This window comes from Xiphophorus maculatus, chromosome 22 (genome assembly GCF_002775205.1).
Source record: "Xiphophorus maculatus strain JP 163 A chromosome 22, X_maculatus-5.0-male, whole genome shotgun sequence".
In the NCBI taxonomy this organism is placed as follows: Eukaryota; Metazoa; Chordata; class Actinopteri; order Cyprinodontiformes; family Poeciliidae; genus Xiphophorus; species Xiphophorus maculatus.
Genome location: NC_036464.1, coordinates 10,069,956 through 10,097,591, shown reverse-complemented (window position 1 = coordinate 10,097,591; position 27,636 = coordinate 10,069,956). Strand labels below are relative to the sequence as shown.

At 36.8% G+C, this 27,636-nt stretch overlaps 1 protein-coding gene across 1 annotated transcript in view; it reads left to right on the top strand.

Annotated features, from left to right (window-relative positions):
* Positions 1 to 298: 298 nt before the first annotated feature.
* Positions 299 to 27,636, top strand: part of pde10a (phosphodiesterase 10A) — a 97,709-nt gene continuing 70,371 nt past the window's right edge. The window contains exon 1 of the mRNA XM_023327417.1: positions 299 to 810. Within this exon, the coding sequence (XP_023183185.1) occupies positions 735 to 810 (76 nt within the window). The 5' untranslated portion in view covers positions 299 to 734. The remainder of the gene's footprint in view (positions 811 to 27,636) is intronic.

The following is a 27,636-nucleotide window of genomic DNA, read 5'->3' as shown; positions in this document are numbered from 1 at the left end:
AGAAGGAAGACTGCAACCAGATAATCTACATTTACACTGGCCTTTTTTCTTACTGAAAAATGCCCAAGAGTTCCCGTGCGTCATTCCTGATTAGACTTGGAGTCTGACGTTGCCAGCGCAGCATTCAAGAAGAAAATACCTCACAGAAATGTTAAAGTCCAACATCTTTTTTTAATCACATCCGGAGTGACGGAAGTCTTTTTTTCTTTTCTCTCTCTTTTTTTTTTTTTTTTTTTTTTTTTTTTTTTAATAGACGCGGATCAACAAGTTGCCGTCAGTGCGTAATTTCCATCTGACCAGAGTCCAAGCATAATCCGAGAGCGACACACGTGATCCACAAAATCTCTTCGGTTGCAAATTTTCCCCATCTCATCTGACTAGAAGAAGACGAAGGGAAAAAAAAATAAGCCGTGGACAATCCTGTGAAATCATCTTGTCCGATTATTAGTGAATAGCTGCAAGAGCTGATCGGCTCCATGCCTTACCGAGTCTCCAGATGCCCGCTTGGCCGGTGCTCGGCAACTTTGCGCGCCGAAAGAGGCTCACAGCAGAGACGGGATCTGAATGAATGCGGCTGAAATTTCCTCGCATCTCTTGTCTCGCTTCCCCAAGACTGTTAAATGTGTTTTATATCCCGCCGGTTGAACGTATCTCGCGCTATTAGCAGCTGTACGGGTAGATAAACACAAGACTCGGCGGCGCATCGGTCCATCACTGGAACAGGGGAGCGGCAGATGTCGAAGAAACGGAAAGGTCCTGATGACCAGGGCATCCAGGAATCCCCCCCGGCACGGAGCAGCGAGCAGCAAGGTAAGAGAGACGGCTGTTTAAAAGTTAAACTGTTCGGAGGGCGCATGTGTATGAATGGCTTGCATTTCTTAACACCTGAGCGAGTTGGAGCCGAATATTACAGACCATCACAAAGTAGCACGTGATTGTGAAGTGGAATAAAAATTACACATGATTTTCCAAAAGGTTTTTTTTGCAAATAAATCTGAAAAGTGTGGCGTGCATTGCTTTTCATCCCCCTTCTAGCTCTGATACATGCTAATTGCCTTCAGAAGGATGTAGTTGAACCGCCTAACGCGAGTCTATATAAAAATAAAAACATTTATCATCTTTGATTGTTTATTTGAATTCAACACACAATCTGTGCCATTTAATGTGGTATGTTTTAGATCAACAGGCATTAGTGTTATACATCAGCCATTTAGATTGTGTGGTGGTTTCAGGTGAATTTGTGACAATAAAGGGGTTCATACATCGTTATCAAGATAATTACTGAACAAATACCGTCATGACTAGAAAGGAACGTAGCAGATAGGTTTATGGAGAAGTTTCATAATTAAATTTCATTCTGAGTACCATATCATCCCCAAGGATCAGTCCATGGCACAGAGGAGTAACTGATTCACAGAGATAAATAAAAACAAGCCGTTACATGAGCAGCAGCCACACGCAAACATGTGGGAGAAGGTTTTCTGGTCAGAAAAGACAAAAATGTAACTTTTTGGTCTTCAAGAATGAGGGGAAAAAAAGCAAACACTCTATTTCTGCCTGAACACACCATCGACATGGGGAAACATGGTGCTGGCAGAATTATGCTTTGGGGTTGATTTTCTTCAATAGGAAGAGGAGAGTTTGTCAGAGCTGATGTTTAGATGCATGGAGATAAATCAGGGCAAATGTTAATCTACACAAAGGTTTACCTCCCTAAAGGAACAACAGCCCAAATTCTTTAAGACACGAGTTACCATCCCTGATTTATATCCGAACATATTCATGACATTTCTGGTTGTTGTGTGATAAATTGTGAAAAGAAAAATTGAGAAATTAAAACGGAAAAAAATAACGGAGGTTGCCAACTTGACATTTTATGGATGTAGATGAATAAAACCCATAAAGGATGTAGTCATTTCATCAATTGACAGATAACCCAACACTAATCACATTGATTCAGTAACCCAGTGTCTCCAAAATATCCTATATATACCCATGCAGTCGGAGTGTGTTCATGACAGGAGCTACAGATACGTTGAAGTGGTACCAGGATCTTTATTTCTGGAAAAATAAATTTTGATGCAGAGGATTACGTTTTTTAATCTCCTCTTAGTCCCCTGTGGGGTCACAATTGTGAGACAACAGATTTAGATTTTAGCTACAGAATAAAGCAGAAATCCTCAGTGTGTCAGCAGAGTTAAAGAGGAAGATGGAGGTCGGCTCAGTTTGCTCTTCATTCTGTTGGAGAAAAATATGTTGAAGTGGAAAACTGGTTTTAAATTGGAGATCGAGTTTGTCTTTACTCAGTTTTGAAGGTGGGATTCACATTACGAACCATCTAATGGAGTTACATTTGGACTCCTGATGAATATTTTTGGTGGTTTGATTAAAATAAACCACCAACAGTCAATAATATGTGAGGTTGTTTCAAACCAAATATGGTATTTTCTTCTTTGGATAGTTTTTCTACTGCATTTATTTTGCCTTACAGCAGATGTAGGAACTGAAAACTATACTGGAAAAACACTAAATCTTACCAAATCCAAATCTTTCATTTTATTGCAAATATCTTAGTACATTTAAAATAAGAGAAAACTAACTAACAAGTAGCTTTTGAGCAAGATACAAAAGCTTGCTGTAAGTAAACAATTCCTCAACATTGATTTCAGAAGTACTAGTTTCTCTGACAGATTATTTCACATATGAGAAAACATTTATAAGTTATAAGTGAATGTCATTGTCAGTCCACTTTGTGCTCAGTTGGTTTGAAATACAGAAATGAAGTTTTCTTTTATTAAAATTATTATAAAAGATAACATTTAGCTCATTCTCATGCATAATGAGACATAATAATTGGCTCATTATGCATAATAATTAACATTATGACATAATAATTAGGTTGTATAAATGAACAAAACATAATCAGAGTACAATCAGACGAAGCCATCAGTTATTCCTGCTATGGCTTTAATTGGCCACCAGATGTCACTGTTTTCTGTTAAACTGAAAACTTTGAAACTTTTTCAGAGCTGCGCCAGGCTTCATCTGTTGTGCTAATGAAGGGCATGTTGCTTTTCTGTGTCTTTCCTCTTTTTTCAACAATCAAGTCCTGATGGAAAATTAAATCAACATTTCCTTTAAGATTGTTAGGAAAGGGAAGCAGAAAGTGCTCTAAAACGTCCTGTTGACTTGATGAAACACAGTGCAGCATCATCGTTAGCTGCTTAATGGGTTCAAAGTGTAATAATTTTTCATTTTCAATCTGCATCTTTAGACAAATCTCAGCAGTTAGAGCAGCCATATTGGTTAAGAGGTGTTTCAAAATCAAGAACAATGTCACCTTAAACCCAGGGAGTTGTGCCAGCTTGTATGAAGTGTGCTGGAAAAACTATAACTGACTACAACCTTTCTTTGCTACAGTGGCACAGAGAGGACAAATGAACAGATATTAATCAATATATCAACATTACATACATAGAACAAACATCTTCATCACCATGTAAACAAATGTACATCTTACTTAGATAAAAATGTGTTCAGTGATGTCAAATCTAAGTGTAGAGGTTCAGCAGAAGATTGTTTTTATTTGTGTTTGACAAAGAGAAACTGTGCCGTCCCTGATTTCTTATATCAATGCAGTCCGGTGAGGTCTTTAAAATGGATAAGTCAGGCATGAAAAGATCAAATTACAAATCTAAAAAGCACCAAAGAGGTCAAATAAGTTCTCACCAGGTCATCACAGAAAATAAACTAGAAAGTACACAAAAGCTGCTGAGGAAAAGTCAAAAGGAAAAACAAATTGAAACGTGCAGCTCAGAAATTAGAATTAAAATGAACCTCTGTGTCATTAATCAGAGTGTTATATTGATGTTTGTTTCTATCTTACTGCTTCAAGCGCTGATTTTGTACCCAGAAAACTTTAAAAAATTAGACAAATCAGTAAATTAACATAAATTCTAGTTTCATAAACTAAAGGTTAATGGTTAGAGGCTGAACTTTGTAAAGTTGGTAGCTTGTTGGATCAAATTTAAATTTCAATGCAAGAATCAACTCTGCAGTACAAGCATTCATTTCTAACAAACGTAGCAGAGCTTTCCTATATGATCTGATGTTCTGTGTACGTCGTTACCAACTTAGTCAGATGCCATTCTGGACTTTGCAGACGTTCTGGTCGGTTTTGCCTTCGGTTTGTGGTGAAGATACGACCTGCTTCCTCGGCCCTGTGTTTTGCTGCTGGGCTCCTTGCCCAAATCAGAGTTTCCCTTGGCTTACGCAGGAGAGAGCAAAGAGCTTCCTTCTCCAACTGTGAGGGGCATCTGTGACTCCTCAGCGGGTAAACACCCATTGAACCCCTCCCACTCAAATGTTTGGCCTCTGTTGTGCTTTTATGTTGATTAGGTCACTGCGGTTTACTGAAAGAAGCACAGTAATATAGCAAATTCGGATTTTAAATCTAACTTAAATGTGGCATCATGCTTGGATAATATGTATGAGAAAACAAAAAATGCACCATCACACAACCAGTATGTTAAATAGATTATTTAAATAACAGTATCCTGAAGAAACATTTGGATTTGCTCAAGCTAAATCAAAAAAACAAACTTTGTGGACATTGCAAATGCAAGTGTCTTCATAATTGTAAAAATATTTCAGTCATTTAACTCAAAAAGTGAAACTAATATGTTTCATACATTAATTTTGAGCATTTATTTCTGTTAATGTTGATAATGTTCATAATTACGGCGTGTAGCTACCGGAATACATTTATCTACCACATTTTTTCCTTCCACCGAATTTTCCTCAATGGTAAAATCTATTACGTTTGAGGTTTTTAATATTAATTTTAATAATTAAATGTTTTAATTATTAAATTATGTAATTATTTTACTTTTTTGAATCAGTTGTTGAAATAAATGACAGCCTTTCTTAATTTGCTGAGAGATCCTCTATATCTGCATCTAAAACAAGGCCAGCCGCTGTGTTGCCGTCGCTGCCTCATTCACTAGAACATCTGAACACTCAAGCTTGTATTTTCTCATGGCAATGGTTTTTGTTTGCTCAGATATTCATGTCCTGGCCAGAAGAGGTGTAGAGGCCGGAGCATTCAGATTCATATCAGGACAACAAAGCGTTTTTGTCTCTCCTCTTACTGTGCAGCGTGAACCTGTCAATTACAGGGCCACCCTTGGGTACCGACTGCGTCCCCCGACTCCTTGTGAATTGATAATCATCACAGCTGTGCAAATGACCTGATATCCCAGCCAAGCTTAAGGTTTTACAAATCAGAATAATTTTAAATTAATATTCTTTATTTAGTTCTGAAACTATTTAGTGAGTAAAACAGGTAATAGATACAAAAATGTTGTTTAATGTTAATTTCTTGCATAAATTGTACGGATTATTGTCTGTTTCAGCGTATTGTAATTTTTCATGTCTATTTCAAACAATAAAACCCAAAGATTTACCTGTATAGGTGAAACCGAATGAAACAGATTAATCAGAAAGTATTAATCTGAAAAGCTTTATCAAGCTGATTCAGTCATTTGACTCAGGTGTGTTGGACCAGACTTCTAAAAGTTGCAGGATGCCATCAAAGATCGACCTGTTCTTTCACAGATGTGTTTTTGCAGATGTAGGTGCTTGATTTCATAGAGCTGCAGCCATGGAAGTAATTGGGACACCCAAATTAAATTATTTGTTGCATTGAGTCAATGCTTTTGGCTATGTAGTGTAGCATTCCTAATATTTTGTCTCATATTTGTTAAGTAATGCCAGAGATAGTTGAGAAATAGTTGCCTTATATGTTGTTCCATAAATTTCAAAATGGTTCCTGTTAACAGGAAAAAATGGTTGTTTCTGACAATCTGGGATTAGAATAATCTGAGTTCAGTGCAAATCCAAGAATTAAGTTACACCTGGAAAGAGCATTTTCTTTCCTGTTTTGTTATATTTAGTGTCTTTAGTGTGTTATTAAAAGCTTTTAACTTCTTCATTTCATGTCCTCCCACAGACAGACACTAGGTGGTGCTAAAGTATAAAGACGAAGCATCTCGGAGCTTCATCTTTAAAGCATCAAAGCAAGACTTTCACGGTTTATGGTTGTTATATTGTTTTTATTAGCAGCTTTATTTCTAATCTTTGTGACAAATGTGTAAAGTCTCCCACAATGTGGCAGATTTATAAGTGCCCTAATTTTAAATGAAGCTTTATTATCTGAGTTTTTATGAATCAATAAAAGACAGATAAAAAGTTTTATTGATTTGCTGACAAAAGTGTTGACCCATAATGTTGAGTTTGTTTCTTCTCATTTTGACTCTATTAAAAAGCAAGCACAAAGTTGCAGCAATTAAAGCCGGAGCTATAAAAGTGTTGTTACAGCTTATCAAAAGGAGTTCAGGTTGAGGCAGGGGCAAATGACGAGGCTGGTCAGTGTGTGTGTATGTGTGTGGTAGGCTTAAGATCATGAATGGACTGTGTCCATGTGTTATCAGTAAACAGGCAGACCTGGCGTCTGGCTGCTTGGCCACCTCAGCCTGTGCTGATGTGTGCTGTGCAGAGAAATCGACGGGCCTCTACGTCAGCACCCATATTCTGACTTATGATTCATACGGACTTTGTTTGGTTTCGGATGAGGGTTGCAGGAAACCAGCTGCTTCTCAGACCAGCAGCTGCAAAACTAATTCTTTTTTTTCCCTCTTTTGTTTACAATATTTTTGAAGCCGAAATTAATTTATTATTTTACGAAGGCATTCAAAGTTCTGTATTTTAAAATAGAACTTTGACATGCAGAAATTGTCTTGACATTGCAAGACAATTCTTGTCTTCAGCTTTGACCCATTTGCAACCATAAAATTGCAACCACATGATTTTTTTTTTAATCAGACCTTTGAAAAGTAGTATAAAGTTAAGGGAAAATGCTGAATAATTTTCAACATATTTTACAAATAAAAATCTGAAATGTGTGGCATGCTTTTGTATTCAGCCCTTTTTACTTTCTGCCATGTTGAAGAAAAGTGAAGTGACGGCATGTTGCTGCCATCACCATGTTGTGTGGTTTGCATGGTGTGTTCAGGGTGATGTGCTCTGATAGGCCTGGCATTTTGCATGTAGCCCAAAAGGTTTAGTATTCCCTCTGAGCAGAGCACCTATTTCCACATGTTTGTTTGCTGTCTCCCTCTGCAAACAGAAATAATAACTAACTTCTTAACGCTTTTTAATAAAGACCAGATTTGTGCATAAGTATAGTTGATGTGTTGGCAGATTCTCCAACCTGAGCTGTAAATCTGTGCATCTCCTCCACAGTTCCTTCAAATAAAATGTTAGTTTTTTGGTTCTACTGGATTTGGTTTAGGGATCTCACTTTAAAAATAACTGAATACATCAGCACAGCACACTTTTCAGATTGTTGTGACAATATTTTTTAAAAAAATCTAATACTTTGTTTAAGTGTGATCAAGTTTGAGGGTCATTAATATCTTACAAGAAAATACAGCACTTTGTGCTGTCCTATATATAACAATTTATTCAACTATATTTAACTGTAGTAAACCTATTCAGCCAACAAGATATATACAGTATATATTTAAAATAAAATCAGTATTTTTATTTCTTTTTGCTTCAAAAAAGCACCACTGCTACAATAATATAATAAAACTAATCATAATTATTAATATATTATTTAAATGATTAATTATGGTGATTACAACATTATTATTAATTATTGCTATTGCTAAGCATTATTGTTATTATATTTTACTGCTATTGTTGCCGCAATAATAGTAATAATTATAATAATATTAACAGGAATAATTTTGTACATGTACCTCAGTGTGCTCACATTTTCTTTGTAAAATGCAAAAATACACACCAATCATGTGCATCAGTAACGGTCCCAGCATGTGTTTAGCAGAAGGTCTGCTGCAGGCCAAGTCATGGTTAGCACATCAGTGTGTGTGTGTGTGTGTGTGTGTTCAGCAAGCAAAGCAACTGCATCATATAGCACTGAAGGAGAATGGATGCCTCTTCAAAGCCAACACCAACTCAGTATTACATGTGCGGGTGTGTGTACGCGTGTGTATGTGAGGTAGAGAGCAGAGTAACGGTTTGATGAGGAGCGGATGAGGTCACGGCTCATGTCTCCTGCTTGCGTCATCAGCTGCACGATGTGTTTTCTGCGAGTGGAGCTGCAGCTGATTCTCTTTTGTTAACGCCACAGAAAAAAGCAAAAAAAAAAAAGCAAAGTGAAACACTCTTTAAACCCACGTTTTGTTCAAGATCAGCAACAGATCCTTTATGGTGAAACACATTCTGAGCACATTAGAGGAAGCAAATTTGACTTCCCTGTTTTCCTCTTGTTTATTTATTTCTTTTTTTTGGAGCTTAAGATTTACACAATGATACATTTTTGCTTGATTTCATGACATCGGCAAAGCAAATGAGCAATTTTTGTTTCTTTCTTTCTTTCTCCCCTTCCCACACGGAGCTCTGACCACATGCTCATCATCATCATCTCATCATCCTCTAGAATTACAGATGTAATAATCTGGGTCAGCACCGGTGCCAACAGAAACACAAACTGCTAATCTAAAAACCCAGAATTTACATCTGTGACGGATGTGTGGCGAGACGCACGTCAAAGACAGAAAAAATGAAAGCAGGGTGGGGTTTTTATATAGCTATGCCGCTGTCTCGTTCCTTCCTCTTTTTGTTTTTTTGGGGGGTTTTTTGTAGAAATTACATTTTTGATCAAATTAAATTTGATTATTTCCATTTGAGACACCTCCCACAAAACACATTGTATAACACTAATATCATATCCACGGTCACACTGGTGTCTTTGCTGCTTTTTTGAAACATAAAACAACAATCCTACATTGTATTAGCTGCTTATAAATAAACAATGTGTTGCTTTTTAAAGACTCATGTAACTCAGGGTATGTGGAGCTAATTCTCATCAATTTCCCCAGACAAACTCCGGGTAAAATCTTCCACAGAGATTTACCGGCAGGCTGATTTCAGTCCAGGAGAGCCATGCAGAACATGTGTGTAATGCGCATAAATTACATTTTACTGTGCATGCATGTGTCACAGACGCTCAGGCAGACATAATTTGCGCCAGCGCTGTGATGTGGAGGACATGAGGCCCAAGCGGGTTCCTGTGAGTGGCAGTAACAGCATCTCCTTGCTCGAGCCTGCCCTATCTCTGACTTCATTGGCTACGGCTCTGACGCAAATGCACCCCCCTCCTCTCCACCCTACACAACCACCACCGCCGCTATAACCAGCCATCACCACCACCACAGCCACCGCCACCCCTGTGCACTTTTTTCATTGAGTTTTTTTTTTCTTTTTTCTTTCGCACATTTCTTTCCCTTTGATTTATGTGCTTTCTGCAGCTCCACTCACACGGCGTTGGAAAGCTGCACCACCTGTCCGGTGTTGTGAGCGTGTTCTCTCCCAGCCGCCGTGATCAAAATCAGTTCTCCTTCTTATTTGCCAGCATTATTTGAACCCCTTTGCTCCTGAAATAACTGCATTGTCAGCATTGCAGAATGCAAATGAGATTCCAAAAGTATTCAAACGTAGATGTTCCTTTATGCTGTCGTCCTCTTTATGGCCTCTCCCAGCTCTGCTAATCACCGAAATTTGCTCTCATTTCCCTGGGAAATTTGATGAAGGGCGATTGTGTGTGTCGGTTTTGTTACCACAGATTCAGAAGTCTAAACTTTGACTGGGCCACTCTAGCCCATGGATCATTTGTAGCAAAGGATGCATCTGGAACTAAAAAACTACTTTTAACATCAACATATGTTGAGTTCAGCACTTTCTGCTAGTCTTAATACAGTGAGGGGTTGATCTTTTGACCATTTTTTTGGATTAAGAAATTAATAACTTGATAGAAAAAGGTGCTTAGGAGATTTTGTTTTACAGAATATGATCCTGTTAAATCTAGATGAGTTCTGGGTAGAACATATCAGCTCTTCTAATATTTAGTGCAACGTGTATATATTTTTGTACCACTTTGACTTAATATCTGCTATGAGTATGATTGTTTCAGCAATTTTCCTTTTTTAGTCTGTATACTCCAGATAATGGTGAATCGATTACTAAATTAGTTGAATATTCATCACAATTAATCTGATTAATCGTTTCACTCCTACTTTCTCCCAACAGATTATCTCTCCTGAGCTGCTGATCTCTGCAGCTCTTCCAGAGTCACCATGGGGCTCTTGGCTGCTTCAGAGTTTAATGCTCTCCTTATCCTGCCCATTAGTTTAGATGGGCGCTCATGTCTATGTAGGTGTGCAGTTGTACTGTGTTATGTTCAATTAGTTATGCTTGATTTCATTTCTGAAATCAAAAGCAAAAATGCTGAAATGTATAAATTTTTAAACAATTGATTAGCATTTTATGGAATAAAATGAGTATTTGATACAATAGAAAAATAAAACCTAATGTTAGGTGCAAAAACCTTTGTTTCCAGTTCAAATTGTTCCAGGTTTGCACAGTGTGGATATTTTTGCCCTCTGTACAGACCTTCTCCAGATCTTTCAGGTTTCAGCACAGAGCTTCAAGTCCTTCCAGTGGTTTTCCACTGGGATCAGGTCTGGGGACCAGCTAGGCCACTCCAGCTTCTTGAAATCCTTCTTACGGAGTAATTTCTTAGTAATTTCTGGCTGTGTGTTTTGGGTCTGAGGGAAAGACATTTATGCCCAGTATCTCACAATACCTGACCCCATCCACCCTCTAATTGACAAAGTGCAGTCGCCCTGTGCCCTTTGCAGAAAAGCACTACCAAAGCATGATGCTTCCACCCCCATGCTTCACTGTAGTGATCGTTTTCATGGGGCTGTACTCATCCTTCTTCTTCTTCTTCTTCCAAGTGAAGTTTACACCAAAAAGTTTTACTTTGTTCTCATCTGACCCTGTGACCTTCTCCCATGCCTCCTATTGCCTCCTGACACCCTTCAGATTGACCTGGGCATGCACTGGCTTGCAGCATTTCAATCTATGCGCAGCATGTTGCTACGGCAACCTTTAAGATTGAGGCTCCAGCTCTCTTCAGGTCATTGACCAGGTCCCCCCCCTGTGTAGTTCAGGGCTGATCCCTCACCTTTCTCATGATCATTGATTCCCCACAGGGCCAGATCTTCCTTGGAGCCTCAGTCAGCAGGAGACTGACAGTCATCTTAAGTTTCTTCCATTTTCTAATATTTGCTGCACCAGTTGTCTTCTCACCAACATGTTTGCCTGTTGTCCTGTTGACCACACCGGCCTCCTGTCATTTTCTTTCTGGTACCCTGTAGCCAATTGCTCTGGTCTGTTCCATGGTAGAGAAGTTGAAGTCTGATTGACAGGTGTGTTTTATACAGACAATAAGATCAAACAGGGGCAATTAATACAAGTAATGAGCGGAGGATAGAAAGGCTTCTAAAAAACAAACTAGCAGGTCTTTGAGAGTCAAAATTACTGCTAGTTGGTTGTGATTAAATATCTATAACATGCAACAAAATAGCAATAAATATTTAAAAGTTATACAATATGATATTCTGTTTGTTTTTTTATTGTTCTATCTCTAAAAGTTGAGGTGTACCTATAATGAAAATTACAGACCTTTTCATTCTTTGTGAGTAGGGAAATTTGAACAAATTATTAGCACACTTACTGGATACACCACCATTATTTTCACCTCTGCGCATTCTTATTTAAATGCATAATTGTTTTTGGCTGCAACCCAGCAAAAATGGTCAAATGAAGGGGAATGAATACTTTTATAAGTTTCAGTGATGAATTACTATTAAAATGCACAGTTAAATTCTTTAGGTCTTTAATTTTCTGCTATCCCAGGTTCTGTGTGATTATATGTTGAACAGTCCTTAAATGAAAACAGTGTTATATGAAAATACTGCGCACTTTAGCGTTGCTAAGTTGTTTACACAAAGAAAGAGAGAAAAAAAGGAGAAACAAAGAAAGGAAGAAAAGGAAAATGTTTTCCCTGCTTGAGCAGTTCTCATTTATTGGGCTATAAAATTATTAACTAAATCAAGACACAGAGTTCTGGGTTGTAAAAGGTAATGGAAACAAAAACTGGCATTTTCCATTCCCTCTGAAGGGTCTGATTTACAGCTGAAGAAATCTACAGTGCTCAACATCTGCAGACCTGCACTAATGTATTTATTCACTTCCACTATGAACCAAAGCAAACCTGTTTTGTCACATCCCTTGTTGTTCGTTCAAAATTTAACACAAAGCAAATTTTGCTTCTTAATATTGTTGCCGGTGAAAATTTTATACAACTAACTTACATTAAAGCTACTTGCAAAGATAACCTGTAAAACAAATTAAACACATTAAGATGCCATGGTCAGTTTATATGTTGACTTAGCTATTTTATCGTAAATAATCATTTAATTGAGATAAAATCCATCCTTCTGAAAAAAAAGCTTGCTCGGGATAATATTTATCTACTTTAACTCCTGTGCCTGTTGTGATTGCATCAACCCAAACACACAAATCGGAGTCAAAAGACATCGCATAGTAAGTGCAGTGATGTTTACATTGATTTATTATACCTTAAATGACTTGCTTTTTATATATTTGATACTTAACATCTGAAAGAAAACATTCAGAAATAAAAAATAAATATAATCTCACTACTTTACTGGCTTTAAATTCATCTGAACTGGACCTGTTCTTCATCTGGTTCTGGTTGAAATGCCAGGTAATCCATTAAAACTGGTTTTATTGGAAATTGCAGAACCTTGCAGCTTTTCCAACATAGTGTAAATAATGTGCATCTAATGCAGGACACTACACTAACACTGTTTGACAAGTATGAATTGATTTTGAAATGGTATTGATCCATTTGAGTTGCCATGCCAAAGCGGCACTGAAATGCCTCCACGTAACATCCCAAAAATCTGAAGCCAACTGCAGGATTGTGTTTCATAATGTGCGAAAGACCTCATTGCAATTGAAGCAAATAAAGTGTAATAATTTGTACTCAATGTTCAGGTTTTTATTGAAACTCATGAAAAATTAAACTTGAGAATACAGAAACTCGTTCTTTCTATAGGTGTACATTATAAGATAAATACCAGATCACTTCAGTTTATTTGTCTACCCTACAACATACCAAAGGCATGCATTTGCACACTTGAAAACTGTTTTAGTTGTCTCACTTTTCAAGAGAAATGAAGCATATGAGCTGTAATACCCACAGTGTTGTTTGTATCGGTACATTGACATCAGAGCGCACACTCATGCGGCTTCTCATCCTGTTTCTGCTTTTTAGTGATGCACATATGAACTTTTACGTAGCTCCCAGACCACATCAGCCTCGTGCAGGTATTAAATATAAACACATTTAAAGGAAAAACGGCTGTTCTTCAACAATTTTACATCAAACATGTATCAAGGAATTACAACACTGACACGCAGCATCCTGCTTTATAAGTTATAAGTAAGTTTTGTTTACTTTACTCACACCTTTCACATTTCCTGTTCAGGCTTTGTGAATAAAAACGCTGCGTTCGTTCCAGGGAAAGCAGGTTATGACTTAATGTGATGCCAAGCTCAGGTTTCAAACTGATGCATTTCAGTTGGAGAAAGCTTTTATGGGTTCCCTATGTTCCTTGTCCGTATGAGTCTGTCTTTTATGTCTGGCAGGAAGCTTCAGATTACTTCGGATTTAGTCAATACATTCTTCAAACTCTTTGAGATGCCAATACGTTGCAAATTTATTAGCTAAACAGCCCAGATGCAAAAGTTAGAGGATGTTCTCCACTCTTTACCCTATGGATTGAAGATGGGACGTCACTCAAGCGAATACTTTTAGCAGTGTAGTGTATTTTATAGAGATGCATAATCACAGATGTGACACATATGATGTTATATTTTCTGAAGACACTGATTCTATTGATTGTGGTTCTGATGCTTATTTGGTCTTATTTATGACCTACATTTTAGCCAAACTACTGCTGTATTACCTACTTGAGGCACATAACCAGTTGACCATGAGTATATTTCAGAAAATTACATTAAAGCACTGGTTCATTAAGCCTGATAGGGCATATGGATTGATCCATCATTTGTTCAAAATGATGGATAGCTGCAGCTGAAATTAAACACTGTTTTGGTTTTTCTTCATGTTAGTTTTTGATATCGTCTGCCAGTTTTTCTAAACTTCATTTTATTTTCTGTTTTATAATTTATCTAGTTCTGATGTCATTTGTTGGGAAGCTGAGGCTGTTGTAAATGTGCTATATAAATAAACTATGACTTTGACTTGAAAAAATCGTACAAGACAAAACCTGTGAAATGGTGGACTGCCAAAATTAGCAGCAACTTAGGAAATGTTACAATACTCCAGAGAAAACAACAACTTCTGAAATAATGGATTTCTTAAATCTTATTATTTCTATAAAAGCTATTTTTTGCTGCCAGAGAAAACCAATAATAGCAGCCAATCTGAACACAAAATAAAAAAAGTTAAGTCCTAGAACATGGACGAAAGCATTTTCTTAAAGAAATCCTTAGTGTGTCACAAGTTTGTCTCTGTCAATCAGAGACTGTGCGCTGTATCAGTGTGTGCAGCTGGTGTCTATAAATGTGTGCTCCACCATGCCAGGCCTTTGTACACCCAAACCTTCCCACCACACGCATACACACACACACACACACACACACACACACACACACACACACACACACACACACACACACACACACACACACACGCACACGCGCAGATTTGACTCTTTACCCTCAGCTGCTGACTCAGAAGTGCATCAGCTTAGACCCCCAATTTCACCTCATCAGAGCGGCCAACAACAACAAAGGAGCAACAGTCCTGCTGTAATCAGGCAGTAGGAGCTCGAGTTGTCATGCTCCACCTCAGATGTTCCCATACCTATTAGAAAAATATGCATAAAAACTGCAATTATTAAAAGCAAACACATTCCTGTTATCGTCATGATTCATGTCATTCATACCGCTGTTGCATTATTTCTGTAGATACAGTTTGGTCCAAAAACAGTATTTACACATACACAGTTTTGTTCATATTAATTATATATCTATTATAAGACAATAATAACTTCGTCCTATGAGAAATGAGACATTTTGGTCCACTTCTCTGTGGACTGAGCCATTTAAGAGCTGTTCTATTCACTGTAAACTTTAGCATCTTATGCTACGTTCACTGTGCAGAACAGGTTCACTGAAGACATTTTTTATGACTTTAAATACGTCCACGTTCTTTTAATTTTTATTAAATTTGAAAGAACTCCGTGTTGCAAACAGTTGTGACAGTACATAACCATTAGAGTACCATAATGGCTAACATCAGCTGCTTTTTTTTGTCACTCCACTCATTGATTTGACTTTTGGAGCTAATGGCTACAAAGTGGGAAAAAGTATTTATCAATACACCAGCGGCCAGTTAATCATGTTTGGTATAGATTCCACTGGGGAGGGCAGGAAAGGGACAACCAATGCGTTGTGCTCTGAACATCTAGCTACAACCGTCCTGACAATGAACTCTAAAAGAAGAAGACATTTTATCTTCTCTATTTTTACTATGATGCAGAGCGTGATGGTTTATACAGATTTGTATGCATTCAATTGAGGTTTTGAGCTACGATGTAACATTTTGCATGAGAAGAAGTCAATTTAATCCCGCCCATTCTCTCATTTTGGTTTTGGTTGAGATGCTCATGTGAGGGCCTAACGGTGTCAATGAGCTGATTTAGCTAACAAGCTTCAAATTAATGATGGAAATACTCCAGACTGCAGAGAGCACAAAACCAGTTGGCAGACAGCCCTAACAAATGTGAATGAGTGAGGTGAGCTGCACTTTCTGAGTTTATCTCTAAACATTTCATTCGCTTGAACACAAGACTTACAGTATGTTTGTTCATCTGTTCTCGAGTTGATCATTTAATTTAATGACAATCTAATGACCTCACTGTTGAGTTTAACCATTGTTTATCTACATAGTGTTGCCAGACATGATCATGCATATTTTTATAGGTAATTTTTGCTCTTTGAAAGTCATGATCTTTGTAGAAAAATGCAACTGCAATTTGAGGTGAAACATTTTTCACCCAAGCACATCATTCATTGTTTTCTACAGGTTTTCCAACATCTACCAAGGTTGGAGAATTCAGACTTTTGCACAATCTATAGATCTTTGCCCCCTTCCTGTCACCTCGTCCCACATATTTTCTTTAGGACTGAGATGTCCATGGCAGAAGATTTGTTTTCTGTCTTGTGTGTCTTCTGCATTGGTTTTGGATCGTTCTCCTTTTAAAAGAATAAATGATAAAACATTTTCAGTTTACTGGAAGCCTTTTTCAATTCAAAGGAGTCAGATTGCATGTTGATGGACCGGTCAGGTTTTTTCTGCCGCAAAACATCACCAAACCATGACACTTGTTTTACTGCTGGTATGAGGTTCCTTTCCTGACGTGTTGAATTTGGTTGATGCTGCACATGTCATCCGTTCTGATGTCCAAAAAATTCAGTGTTAGTACATTATTCCACTCTTTATACATTTGTTTACATTTTGCCTTTGTGTTTTTTTAGAAAATAAAGTTTTCCTTCTTGCTCTCCTCCAAAGAAAGTTACTGAAGAGTCCCCTGAAGAGATTTCAGGGACTTCTTTTAGCATCTCACAGTCTGCCTGCAGCGAGTTTTTTGTCAACCAGACCTGGGCATGTTAGCAGTTACTTTGATTGTGTATTTTCTGTACAGTAGAAATGCTTATTTCTAATTATTTTGAGACCTCTTTTAAGTGCGAATAAATGTGAGGGTGTACTAATTTATTCCTTGCCAGTGATTGCATTGGCTGTTTAAATTTAGCAAAAAATCAAAGGAAGAAAAAAATTGTTTCCTTCAGTTTTAATAGACCTTCTCGGTTTTGTTAAAATTAATAAATCCAAGTATGTTTGCAAAACTCACAGGCTATTGTAGGATGTCATATTTTTTTCACGTTACAGTATTTAGCCTTTAAGGTTTTTACAGAGAGCCCAAGAGAAGAGAGGTAACCACAGGAAAATAGCAAAATTCATATATTATCTGTTTCAGGTATTTGACGATGACATATAATTTATCTATAAAATATTCCTCTTCAATCATTTGCTTAGAACAAATAATAGCCCCCATGCAACAGCACAATATTGCAGGAAGTTGCCAAAACTCTCGGGCCGATTCTCCGCTGTAACCTCACTGCTCTGTCTGTGAACTGTAGGCATAAATTTGAGTCAGAGCAGCTGAGTGCGTTGTTGCTTTCTTCATTTCCAAGCCAGACTTCTGATCTTTTCCAGACTTCAGAACGAACCATTTTAATACCTTTTTAAAAGGAGCCTGAAATAAAAAGCATCCCTTATTGTAGGTAGAATGTGTCTCATTAAAACAAAATAAGAAAACGTCTTTATTCTCTTTTGTATTCACACGCTAATATTTTCCACTAGATTAAATTTGTAATTTTTTAAACTTCTTTCTTTTTTTTTCTCCCTCAGCCAATGCAACAAATACTATTTGGTCTCCTGCAGGCAAACTGCAACTACTATTCACCTGTTCCAAGCTTTAAATACATGATAGGAATGAAAACAAAGAGATTACTTGACATCGTGTCCTAATGATGTCTCAGAAGAAGAAGAAAAAACAGAACAAGTGTCATAATATTAAGCAACAAACAAAGATGTCATCTTCTCCCTGGGGAACAGGGACGTCTGAGGGAGAAACAAACCTTTCCTCTGGGTGCGTCTACTACGGTTTGACAGCAGTTATTCAAAAAGGCAGTGATTAAGACGGCACAGGGCAGGTAAATGGTGTGCTGTGATTCGTATTTCCATTAACCTAAATTATGCACCTATCTCACATTTGTCCTAATGGATCACAGCGCAGTGACGTCCATTGACGTCACATTTGAGATGAGCCGCATTGCAGTCGCATACAAATTTGTGCACGGCAGGCTTTGTGTAAATGTGGACCCTTCTGTGTGTGTTTTGTTTTTTTGTTTTTTTTTCATCATGGCGTTCTCCTACGTACGTGTATAAGAGTAAACAGAGGCGGTTATATGCTCTTTGGCTGTTGAGCTAGTTGCAAGCCAAGCTGTGAAGATGTGCATAACTCCCTCAACCCCCCAGGGACCCTGTATTTTCATGGGCCTGCCTCTGACGTCAATGCTCCGGCTGTCCTGTGGATTGTCAGAACAGACTATTCAGTTGGGGGGGAGGGGACTGGAAGTCTCTGTGGTGTGTCTGCTGCATGTGATGTGTGTGTCTACGTAGATGTAAGTATGCTCGTGTGTGTGTGTGTGTGTGTGTTTTCATGTGTGCATATGATCTGTAAATGTTTTATCTGGTGTGTGCGTATTGAGCAAAAAGCCAGTATAGTGCCTAGCATCTGAAATGGGCTTAAGTGGATGAGGTCTCATGTGGGGTGTAATGGGGGTGGGGGGTGGGGGTGAGGCGTGCACACACATGTCTGAAGGTGTGCAGCCTCTTTGTGTTTGCAAAAGCAGCCAAGAGGGGGGGACAGCTAACCATGGCGGCCGACCCCTTGCCCAGCAGTCAGCTGTTGATCGGGGCAGAAGTAAAAGCACAAACAGCACCGTCTTGTATTAAGAGGGATGAGATTATGGTTGATCTTTTTAATCTATAGCGCATCATGAGGAGATGCATTTTGAATTTAGTGGAAGAAAAACCGTCTTGGAAACCATTCCTCTCATTTATTATTATTTTTTGCCTAAAAACGGCTCGTCTTGCAACCAAATCCAGCGTCGGATTCAACCACGTCTGTTGAACGTTTTTCTTTGCTTTCTTCCTAATTCAAAAGAGGAACGTTTATAGCCTGGCAGCTGTGGTTGACCAAAACACAAAGAGAAGAATTCTGGACTGATTTCAACTTTACAAGCAGATCGCCTTACAAAAGAATTCATACCCTTTGACACATTTTGTCTTGGCAAACACACATTTCAGTGTGTTTTCAGTTGGATTTTATGGGACAGAGCAACACAAACCTCAGAGGCCTTAGCAGAACAGAACATCCATGCTGAGGTGTTTACTACATTTAATATTTAGGTGATTTCTGAAAGCAACTAGCTGTGCTGGGTTTTATTTAGGGGTGACAGAGTAAGATTTTCCTGGATTCTGCACTTCATTGTTTTGATCTCTTGAGGTTTGATGAGACAAAATGGGAAAAAGTTTAAAGTGTGTCAGTATATTTGCAAGACTATATAGTGTCTTGCAAATGTATATTACTGTGATATAAAAGCAAGTACAGATATTTTTCCATCCATCGCAGAAATTGATTACATCTATTTTTTTTTAACTTTGCTGGTGTTTGTCTAAAAACAAATAATTACATATTTATAAAATAGATACATTTTTTTAGATGTTTTTGTTGTTAAATTATTAAGATTAAGATTTTTCTAAGTTTGTCTGTTAGTATTTATTTAGTTATTTCCTTATTGTCTTTTGTGTGATATCAAATGAATGCCAATAAATGTTTTTTGGAAATAATGGCTATTAATTTGAAATATATATCTATACCTCAACCCAAAGATTTTTACTTGTTGGACATTTTTATTACGAGTGAAATAAGGGATTTAATATGATCAGGATTAACCTGCAGTTCTAACTGTATCTTATATTGACCGGATTATTTTTATTGTTTAGCCAACTGCTAAACTGTCAACAGAGATTATGCTCTGATAGCAAAAACATTATAGATGACGTAATTCAGAAAACTTTACGTATTTAAACAACAATAATCTGACAATTTAGGATTTTCCTGTTGCATTTATTTCTTTTTATATCAACTAAATGTAAAGATGTTATTTTCTGCACTAACAAATTCAATAAACTCCCTGCTATTTACTATTTATAAAAACATTTATACACTAATCTCACCTTTTATAAATGTGCTTATCCTGCATGTTTTGTTAATGTATTTAATTTTGTGTTTCAGATTTGTTTCATTGCAAAGCTGCACAATATATTACTATATTATATATTAATATATTACATCACTATTGTCATCGCAATATCAATGTCTGCAATACTGTAATCTCAATTTTTAGTATGAGATTATATATCATTCATATTTTGCATTCCAGTGATATACTTAGCTCATTACAGGGACTATAAGTACACTTGATGCCTACATAGAATGTAAATTTCAGTGACTGAGATGCTTAAGGTGCAAGAAGTAGGTTTATGTCAGTAATATTGTTGTGACTGCATGTCTTCCTAGTTCCTATATCATGGCAACACGTCAACAGCTGAGTTATCTGCAGGTCAGGCTGGTCAGGTTCTTCCTGATATGCAATGTCTCTTCATTCATCCAAGTGGAAACGTGGTAGTTCAGTCCATCTGGAGAGCTGCGGATCAGTGGGGGGGAGAGGGGATCATGAGGGAATTGGACCCAGAATTGGCACATCTTCTTTCAGAAACATGCATTTGATTCTAAATAGTAAATTATTCTCCCTGTGACAGACTGGCGACCTGTCCAGGGTGAACCCCGCCTCTCGCCCGGAACGTTAGCTGGAGATAGGCACCAGCACTCCTCACAACCCAACTAGGGACAAGGGTGTTAGAAAATGGATGGATGGATAGTAAACTATTCAATATTGTCAACCTTTGTTAGAGATCTATAACAAAGGTCATAGATTTTTTACATTTTTTGAATATGAATTATTTTATTTTATTGCGACAACAGACTTTTTCACTAGTATTGAATATAATTTACTCGGAAAAGGAAATAAATATGTTGGGTTTTTTTAAAACATAATCATCAGCGATACATTTATTAGCACCACTGACAATTTATGTTAAAAATGAAACTTTTGTAGTGTATACTCTCAGTTTTTAGGTTAATCAGAATGTTTAGCAACTTTTAATTAGTAATCCATGACTTCTTGTTTTTCTAAGATATGGCCGTAATGTGACATAAAATTTTCTAACCTATATTTCATAGTTGGAAAAACAGAAAAACACGTTGTAGAGCTTCATTAAGAACCTCTTTTTGTCACTGTTCAGGTGAATTCATTCAAAAGTACTTCAGACCTATGATTCACGCACAAGGCATGAAGTTCATTGATTGTCACTTTAATTTGTGTTAAATAAATAAAAAAACATTTTTGTTTATCAGAGGTAGAGTTGATGAGGCATGTCTGTGTTTATTTGCACTGAGTAAAAAGCCTCAAAACAAATGAAGTCCTTATTGCTGTCAAACACTACCAAAAAAACTGATTAAAGAAACATTAATTCAGGATAATTATTAGTAATCCCATGCAGAGAAAAGAAAATACTTGAGGGAAAATCCCTGGGACTGCTATTACCTGCACATTTTTTGTAAATGCTACCCAAGCATTTTTTGTAATTTATGTATGATCATTAGATTGGAGTCCTGAAAATGTTTTAATTAGTAATCTATAACTTCCTGCTTCCCTAAAGTAAGAGTGTAAGAAGTATCAACAGAAGACAGCTTCTGTTAGCTGCTCTTAAAAATGGGAAAAACAAGAGAACATGTTGTTCAAAAGAGGCAGAAGTTGGTTACAAAAAGAAAAAGGACTTTTCTCTTCAGGGTAATAGCCTGAAGCTAGCATAATAGCTTCTAGAAGTGTCTGATATCTAGAGTCAAAACAAATTGAAAAGGGACAAAAAAAAAAAGCTGGATGAGGAGCCAAATGTATCTTGCCACCGTGTACAGCAAGCAAGATGGTTCAAAAAGTCACCTACGAAGTTAGATTTTGGAGAACTGTAGCAAAGAGTGGCATTTTAAGAACAACAAATGGCTGTAGCAACAATTTATTTTGTTGCTTTGAGTCACAACTATTGCAGAGGTGCCAAAATTTGTGAAGAAAGTTGCATTAGACTTGCGAAACAGAGTGCAAAGGAAATTCTTGCAACAGTTTTCTGAATTTCATGTTTTATTTTGAAACTTTTACTCCAGCACTGGAACATCAAAAACTTTTGTTAGATTAGAGCACGTCTGGTTTTTACAGACAGGAAGAAAAGGCAACATCCCCGTTAAAAAATGACTTAAGATGCTTTCTGCTTTTAAGGATTTCTTCTAATTGGGTATAAATGGAGGAAAAAAGTTTCTAAGGTTGTCAGAGAGAATCCATTATGTTGTGCATGACCTCTAAATGGACCAGCTGCTCACAAGTGTAGGAATGTCGGTGATTGATAGTGCACTTGCTGACGTAGCTCGTCGCAGCTCCCACACCTCTCTCTCCCTCTGTGTCTCGATATGATCAGTATGTGAGGCTGCAGCCGTGAGGGAGTCTGACACGCTTTACGCCGTATCATGTTGCAGAGTCAAAGCCGTTCAGCTGCTCTGAGTGCTGATAGCATGAGCGCACATCTGCAAAGGTTGCACAGATAGGAAACTCACTTCATTTGGGGACCTGATGCTGAGCCTTTGTCTCAACAGCTCCAACGGAAAGACGTTATCCTCTGAAGCAAATTTAATTTGCATTTATACTGATAGTAGTTGATCATGTAATCTGAACCTCCAGTCCTGCACGTCCTATGACTTTATCAATTAGTTAATCTTTTTAAAATGGGCCCTGTGGGCTTTCAGTAGACTGGTGCTACTACAGGCAACAACAAGTACCCACAAAGGTAACACTCTATATGACATGATGTTTCCATCTTATGAATTTTGTGATTTATAAAAAGAAAAAAAAAGAGTTATTTCTCTTAGTAGGCCTCAAAGCCCTACAGTGGCGCTTAGATGGAAGATGGATGAAACTGTAAACACCAAGACGTCTAACCTTAACATACTTAATTGCAAAACCATTTGCACCCTATTAACTTTTTTTGCGATTTGGCCACAAACATAAATGGATTTCGCAACATAAAGAAGTACAAGATGGCAAAGTAAAAGGAGAAGTGCAAGGTGTATTTTATAACAAATACAATCCTAAAAGGTTTTGTAACATTTGTAGTTAAACCCACTGAGAGAACAAATACCTCATTATCAGTCAGGTTGGATGGAAAACGTCTGTGAACATCTACATTCAAGTATTGCTACAGACCCTAAGCTGCCCTGCTTTATCTCCATCCATCTTCCCACAGCATGATGCTGCCTCTGCTATCTTTCATCATGAGGATGGTGGACTAAGAGTGATGTAGTGTTAATTGTGTGGCCTTTATAAAGCTTATTAGGCTAATTCAAATTCAATTAATGGAAATAAAATGTCATAACTCATATTGTTGATAAATCTGAGGAAGCCTCTGACTGAAGACCGTTGCTGTTTGACAGCCTCATGACTATCATAACATGCTAACAGCTCGATCTCCAGGCAGCAGAGATAATATTCCACAGTAACATGTTCTGGATGACAGCACCAGTTGTTGGCAATTACTGCTAATCCCCCTCATTTGCTTTTGCCGCTCCTCTTTAAAACTGTATCTGGCTGAATGGTTAGAAAGTTGGCAACAGAGATGCTGTATTATTGCCTATTATTTGAACTTCCTCCTTTCCTGTCTGCTCCTTCAATCTGCTGTACATCCATGAAGCCTGTCTTACATTTTGATCTCATTTGACCTGAGGATGTTCTAAAACATGTTTGCCGTTTCTTCTGCATGGCTTTTTGCAACTTAAATATGAAAGTTTGTTCTTCCTTTTGTTTTTTTTTGTTTTTTTTTTTTTTTTACAATATACAACACAATTAGTTCACTACAAATCTAGAGAGAAATAAACAAAATGTGCAGGTGAGGCAAAAAAAAAAAACAAACCCTAACAATCTCACCACCGCTAGCCTAAAAAAATCAAGTCAATAAATTTAGAGTAAAATAGATTAATTTAACCATACAACAACTATAAGAACAATTAAATATACAGGACTAGTTATAAAGTTATGTTACAAAAGACTAAACCCCAACTTAAAAGCAATATTTGACAAAACTACAATGTAAAAAAAAAAATCATCTGTAATTTACAGTAAAATACCAGCAGCTGTGATTTCCAGAATTTTACCGTATAAATACTATAAAACTAAACTATCACAACTGCCAGTATTTTACCATAAATTAGATATTTTAAAAAAAATTTATTTATTTTATTGCAGTGTATCATTTAAGAGATGTTTCCCAAGTCTATCTTTATAATTATTAAGACAGATTACAATTGAACTGCAATTTGGATATACATTTACCATAGAAAGCCAAAAAACTTAATATAACGAATAAAACCTTGACTCTATTTAGCAACACAATAATGAACGTGAAGTTTATCTACCTATCAGTCTTACGCACAAGTTTTACGTTTATTTAATAGTGACCTCTGATATTTGCGTATTTTAACTGTACTTTATACGTGGATAAGAATTTTACGGATACAATAAAGATACAAGTGTGACCTCATGCCACTTTTATTACCAATACCTTACATCACATTATAGCAGGAACTTACCGTAAAGTCTTACTCAAAAGAGAGACTGAAGTAAGAAGCTGTTACTTCTTACTGTTAATCTCAAACTCCAGTACGTTAAAGATCTTATATCCTGCATCATCATCGTCATCATCACCTAATTCATTCATGACAGTGTCGTATTTGTGTGCGGTTTGGGGTGAGGTGCCTGGTGTTGTTGGGTCTGTGATCTTTGTGCAGGCTTGCTGGCCTTTGGAGACCATAATTATGAAAAAAAAGAAAACATTAGTAGTTATCTGTTGGAATATTTAAAAATACATAAATAAAATAAAACATATATCTTATGTAAAATGCAAAATATTTCCTACCATAAGTCTCTGCTCAGAAAAATATCACAGACTGCCAGAATTGATCAGGAACAATTAGAAAACAAGTGAAAATGTTCCAAAAATATAAATAAATTTTGTTTGCCTCATGTTTGAAATAGCCTGAAAACGTCCTTAATGCTTCTGGTGACTGGACCAATCAAAAAGCTCCAAAGAATGAGGCAATCAGTGACATTCTGTGTGTATCGTCAACAAAGGTTTTGGGTTTTAAGATGTTTTTTAAGATGACAGCATATTTGCAAGACTAGAGGAAAAGGCAGATCAGTCATAATGTAGGTGTATTTAAAAATGTTAATTCGTCAATTTGAAAATATGTCTGTGATGTCTATCTGCCTGGCAATTTTTTCAATATTCAGTGTATACGGTAAGAAAAAATCAAACCATAAAAAAACATTACCAAGCACTTCTGATAAACTAAACTAAAAATCTTACTAATAATCCCAAAAACTTTTTATATTTTACTTGAACTAAACTGGGATTTTTATCCATGAAAACACTGACAACACTTGTACATGAGAACTGTGATTATGAATTGTTTACAATGTGGAAAAGTGAACTAACAAGTTGTGCCAAACCTCTTTTGGCTTTTTCTTTCAACAGTACAATTTTTTGCTTCTATTTGTCAGAGTTTCCCACCTGAGCTGTAGATCTTGGCAGATTTTCATGGTTGCTTTTCTGACTTCCTGCTGCCTTGTAAGTTTAGTTGAACAGCAACATTTTGTTTGGTTTGAAGTTCTGTTGTTGTCTTCCAACTGGAAGGTGCTCAGAGATTTATATATAGTTTTATTACACATTGTATAGAATATCAATAGAAACCAACGAGTTTCCCGGTTGCAACGTAACAACCTGTGAAAAAGGTCAAGCTGTATGAACTTTCTTTCATGGCACTGCATTTGATATTCATCTTCAAGGAGAGTGATAAGAATACGGGTTAATAAAACTATTGACAACGGAGGTAAAATATGTTCTTTATCCTTTGATCTAATCCTTCTCATAAATGCAATTTCAACACATCAGATGCTGTTGATTTGGGGAAATTTTGCTCACTGGGAGCCATAAATTTATTTTACACATTGTCCACATTCCACTTCTGAATTGTGTCTTTTCTCATCCACATGAAGGACATTCATGGAGCTCAGCTCACCTACATTTTGAATATTTTTTATGGGGTTTTTTTTATTCTAGAATTGCATTTCTAATTCCCAAGAGTGAGAAAGAGAGTCTAAATATGTTAGTGCCACTGCAGATGTATAGTGTATGAGTTTCGGGCCTGTGCTTTAAGGAGTGGATTACATTGATTTATTTTACTGAGCCAATTCCGGGCAATATTTACAATTATAATTTATGTAAATGTTCAACTGGGGAAGATGGTGAAATAAATCAATTAAACTTAATTTGAAAATGGAAGTCTCTGCAGGTACTCCTATGGATAGACACAAGTATTTTTGGATAAAAGAAAACAATAAAAATTGATTATATAGCTTTTTATATGTATATTTTTAATTAGACAGATTTCTTTTCACGGTTCTTGATTGTATATAAAAGGTTTTTCTGAATAAAGGACATAAACCATTCAGGTATCAGGTAGGAAAGGACATATAGAAATTATTTAATATATTGCTTAATTTCTTTTACAGGTCAGAACAACCCAGGTTTGAATCAGAAACCTGAAGAATTCAATAAGTTGCAAGATTTGTTTAAAATATTTGTTTATCCTTTTGTCATTTTCTTGTGTCTTTTATGCGGTTCCACTTTAAAAATAACTTCTTTTTTTTTATATCTAACACTCAAATTATTTGCCCCTATCTAACATAACAAATCCTTAAAGGTTTTATAAACCTTTAAGGATTATAAAAATCCTTAAGTTTTTCTCTAGGTTTGGGTTTGAATGTTTCATCCCAAATCTGGATTTTATTTCTTTTTTTTTTTTGGAGGGGGTGTGGAGAGTTGAATCAAAATCCAGCTGCATTTAAATAAATTACAATTGTAGTGAGAAAATATATTTATTTTGATCATTTAAAAGCAAAACTATAATTTTGATTTACTACACACACATTGATTTGTTTCAGATATTATGGCTTATAACTAGTAAAAATTGCAAATCCTTTCTTTATTTATCTATTTATTTTTAGTTAGACCAATAATGGAAGGACTACTACAGAAATGCCAGACTCCTTCAACGTATGTCCTCTTGAATAAAATACTGGATCAATGCAGTCAGGCATCTCCTTCCTCTTGACAACACTCCACAGATTCTCCGTGGGGTTTGGGGTAGGTCAGATTGCTGGTCAATCAATCACAGCAAAGCAGGTAATGGCCATGTCTGCAGGCACCCTCCTGCTGAAAAATGAAATGAGCATCTCCATAAAGCTTGTCAGCAGAAGGAAGCATGAAGTGCTCTAATATTTCCTGTGAGATGGTTGAGCCGACTTTGGAGTTGATCAGCACAGCTTCTCAAGTTTCTGTAATCTTATTGTCTTTAAAAGGGGGATGCATATTGTAAAAGGTACTGGATGGTTTGGCCACCAACAGCCAATGGATTGTATCAGGCACACAAATTAGTAAACAGTAAAACTAACTGAATTCAGTTATGGATGCTGTGTGTGTGTGTGTGTGTGTGCGTGTGTGTGTGTGTGTGTAGGTGTGTGTGTGTGTGTGTGTGTGTGTGTGTGTGTGTGTGTGTGTGTGTGTGTGTGTGTGTGTGTGTGTGCGTGCGTGTGTGCGTGTGTGTGTGTGTGCTTATTTTATGGGATGTTTGGCTACAATATAAAATAGTGATGTTTTGTACTTCAAGTTTATACATCGAACTTGACAGCTTGCCTGAAGTTTTTTTCTTTTTTCCTGTTTTCATGTTATGTATT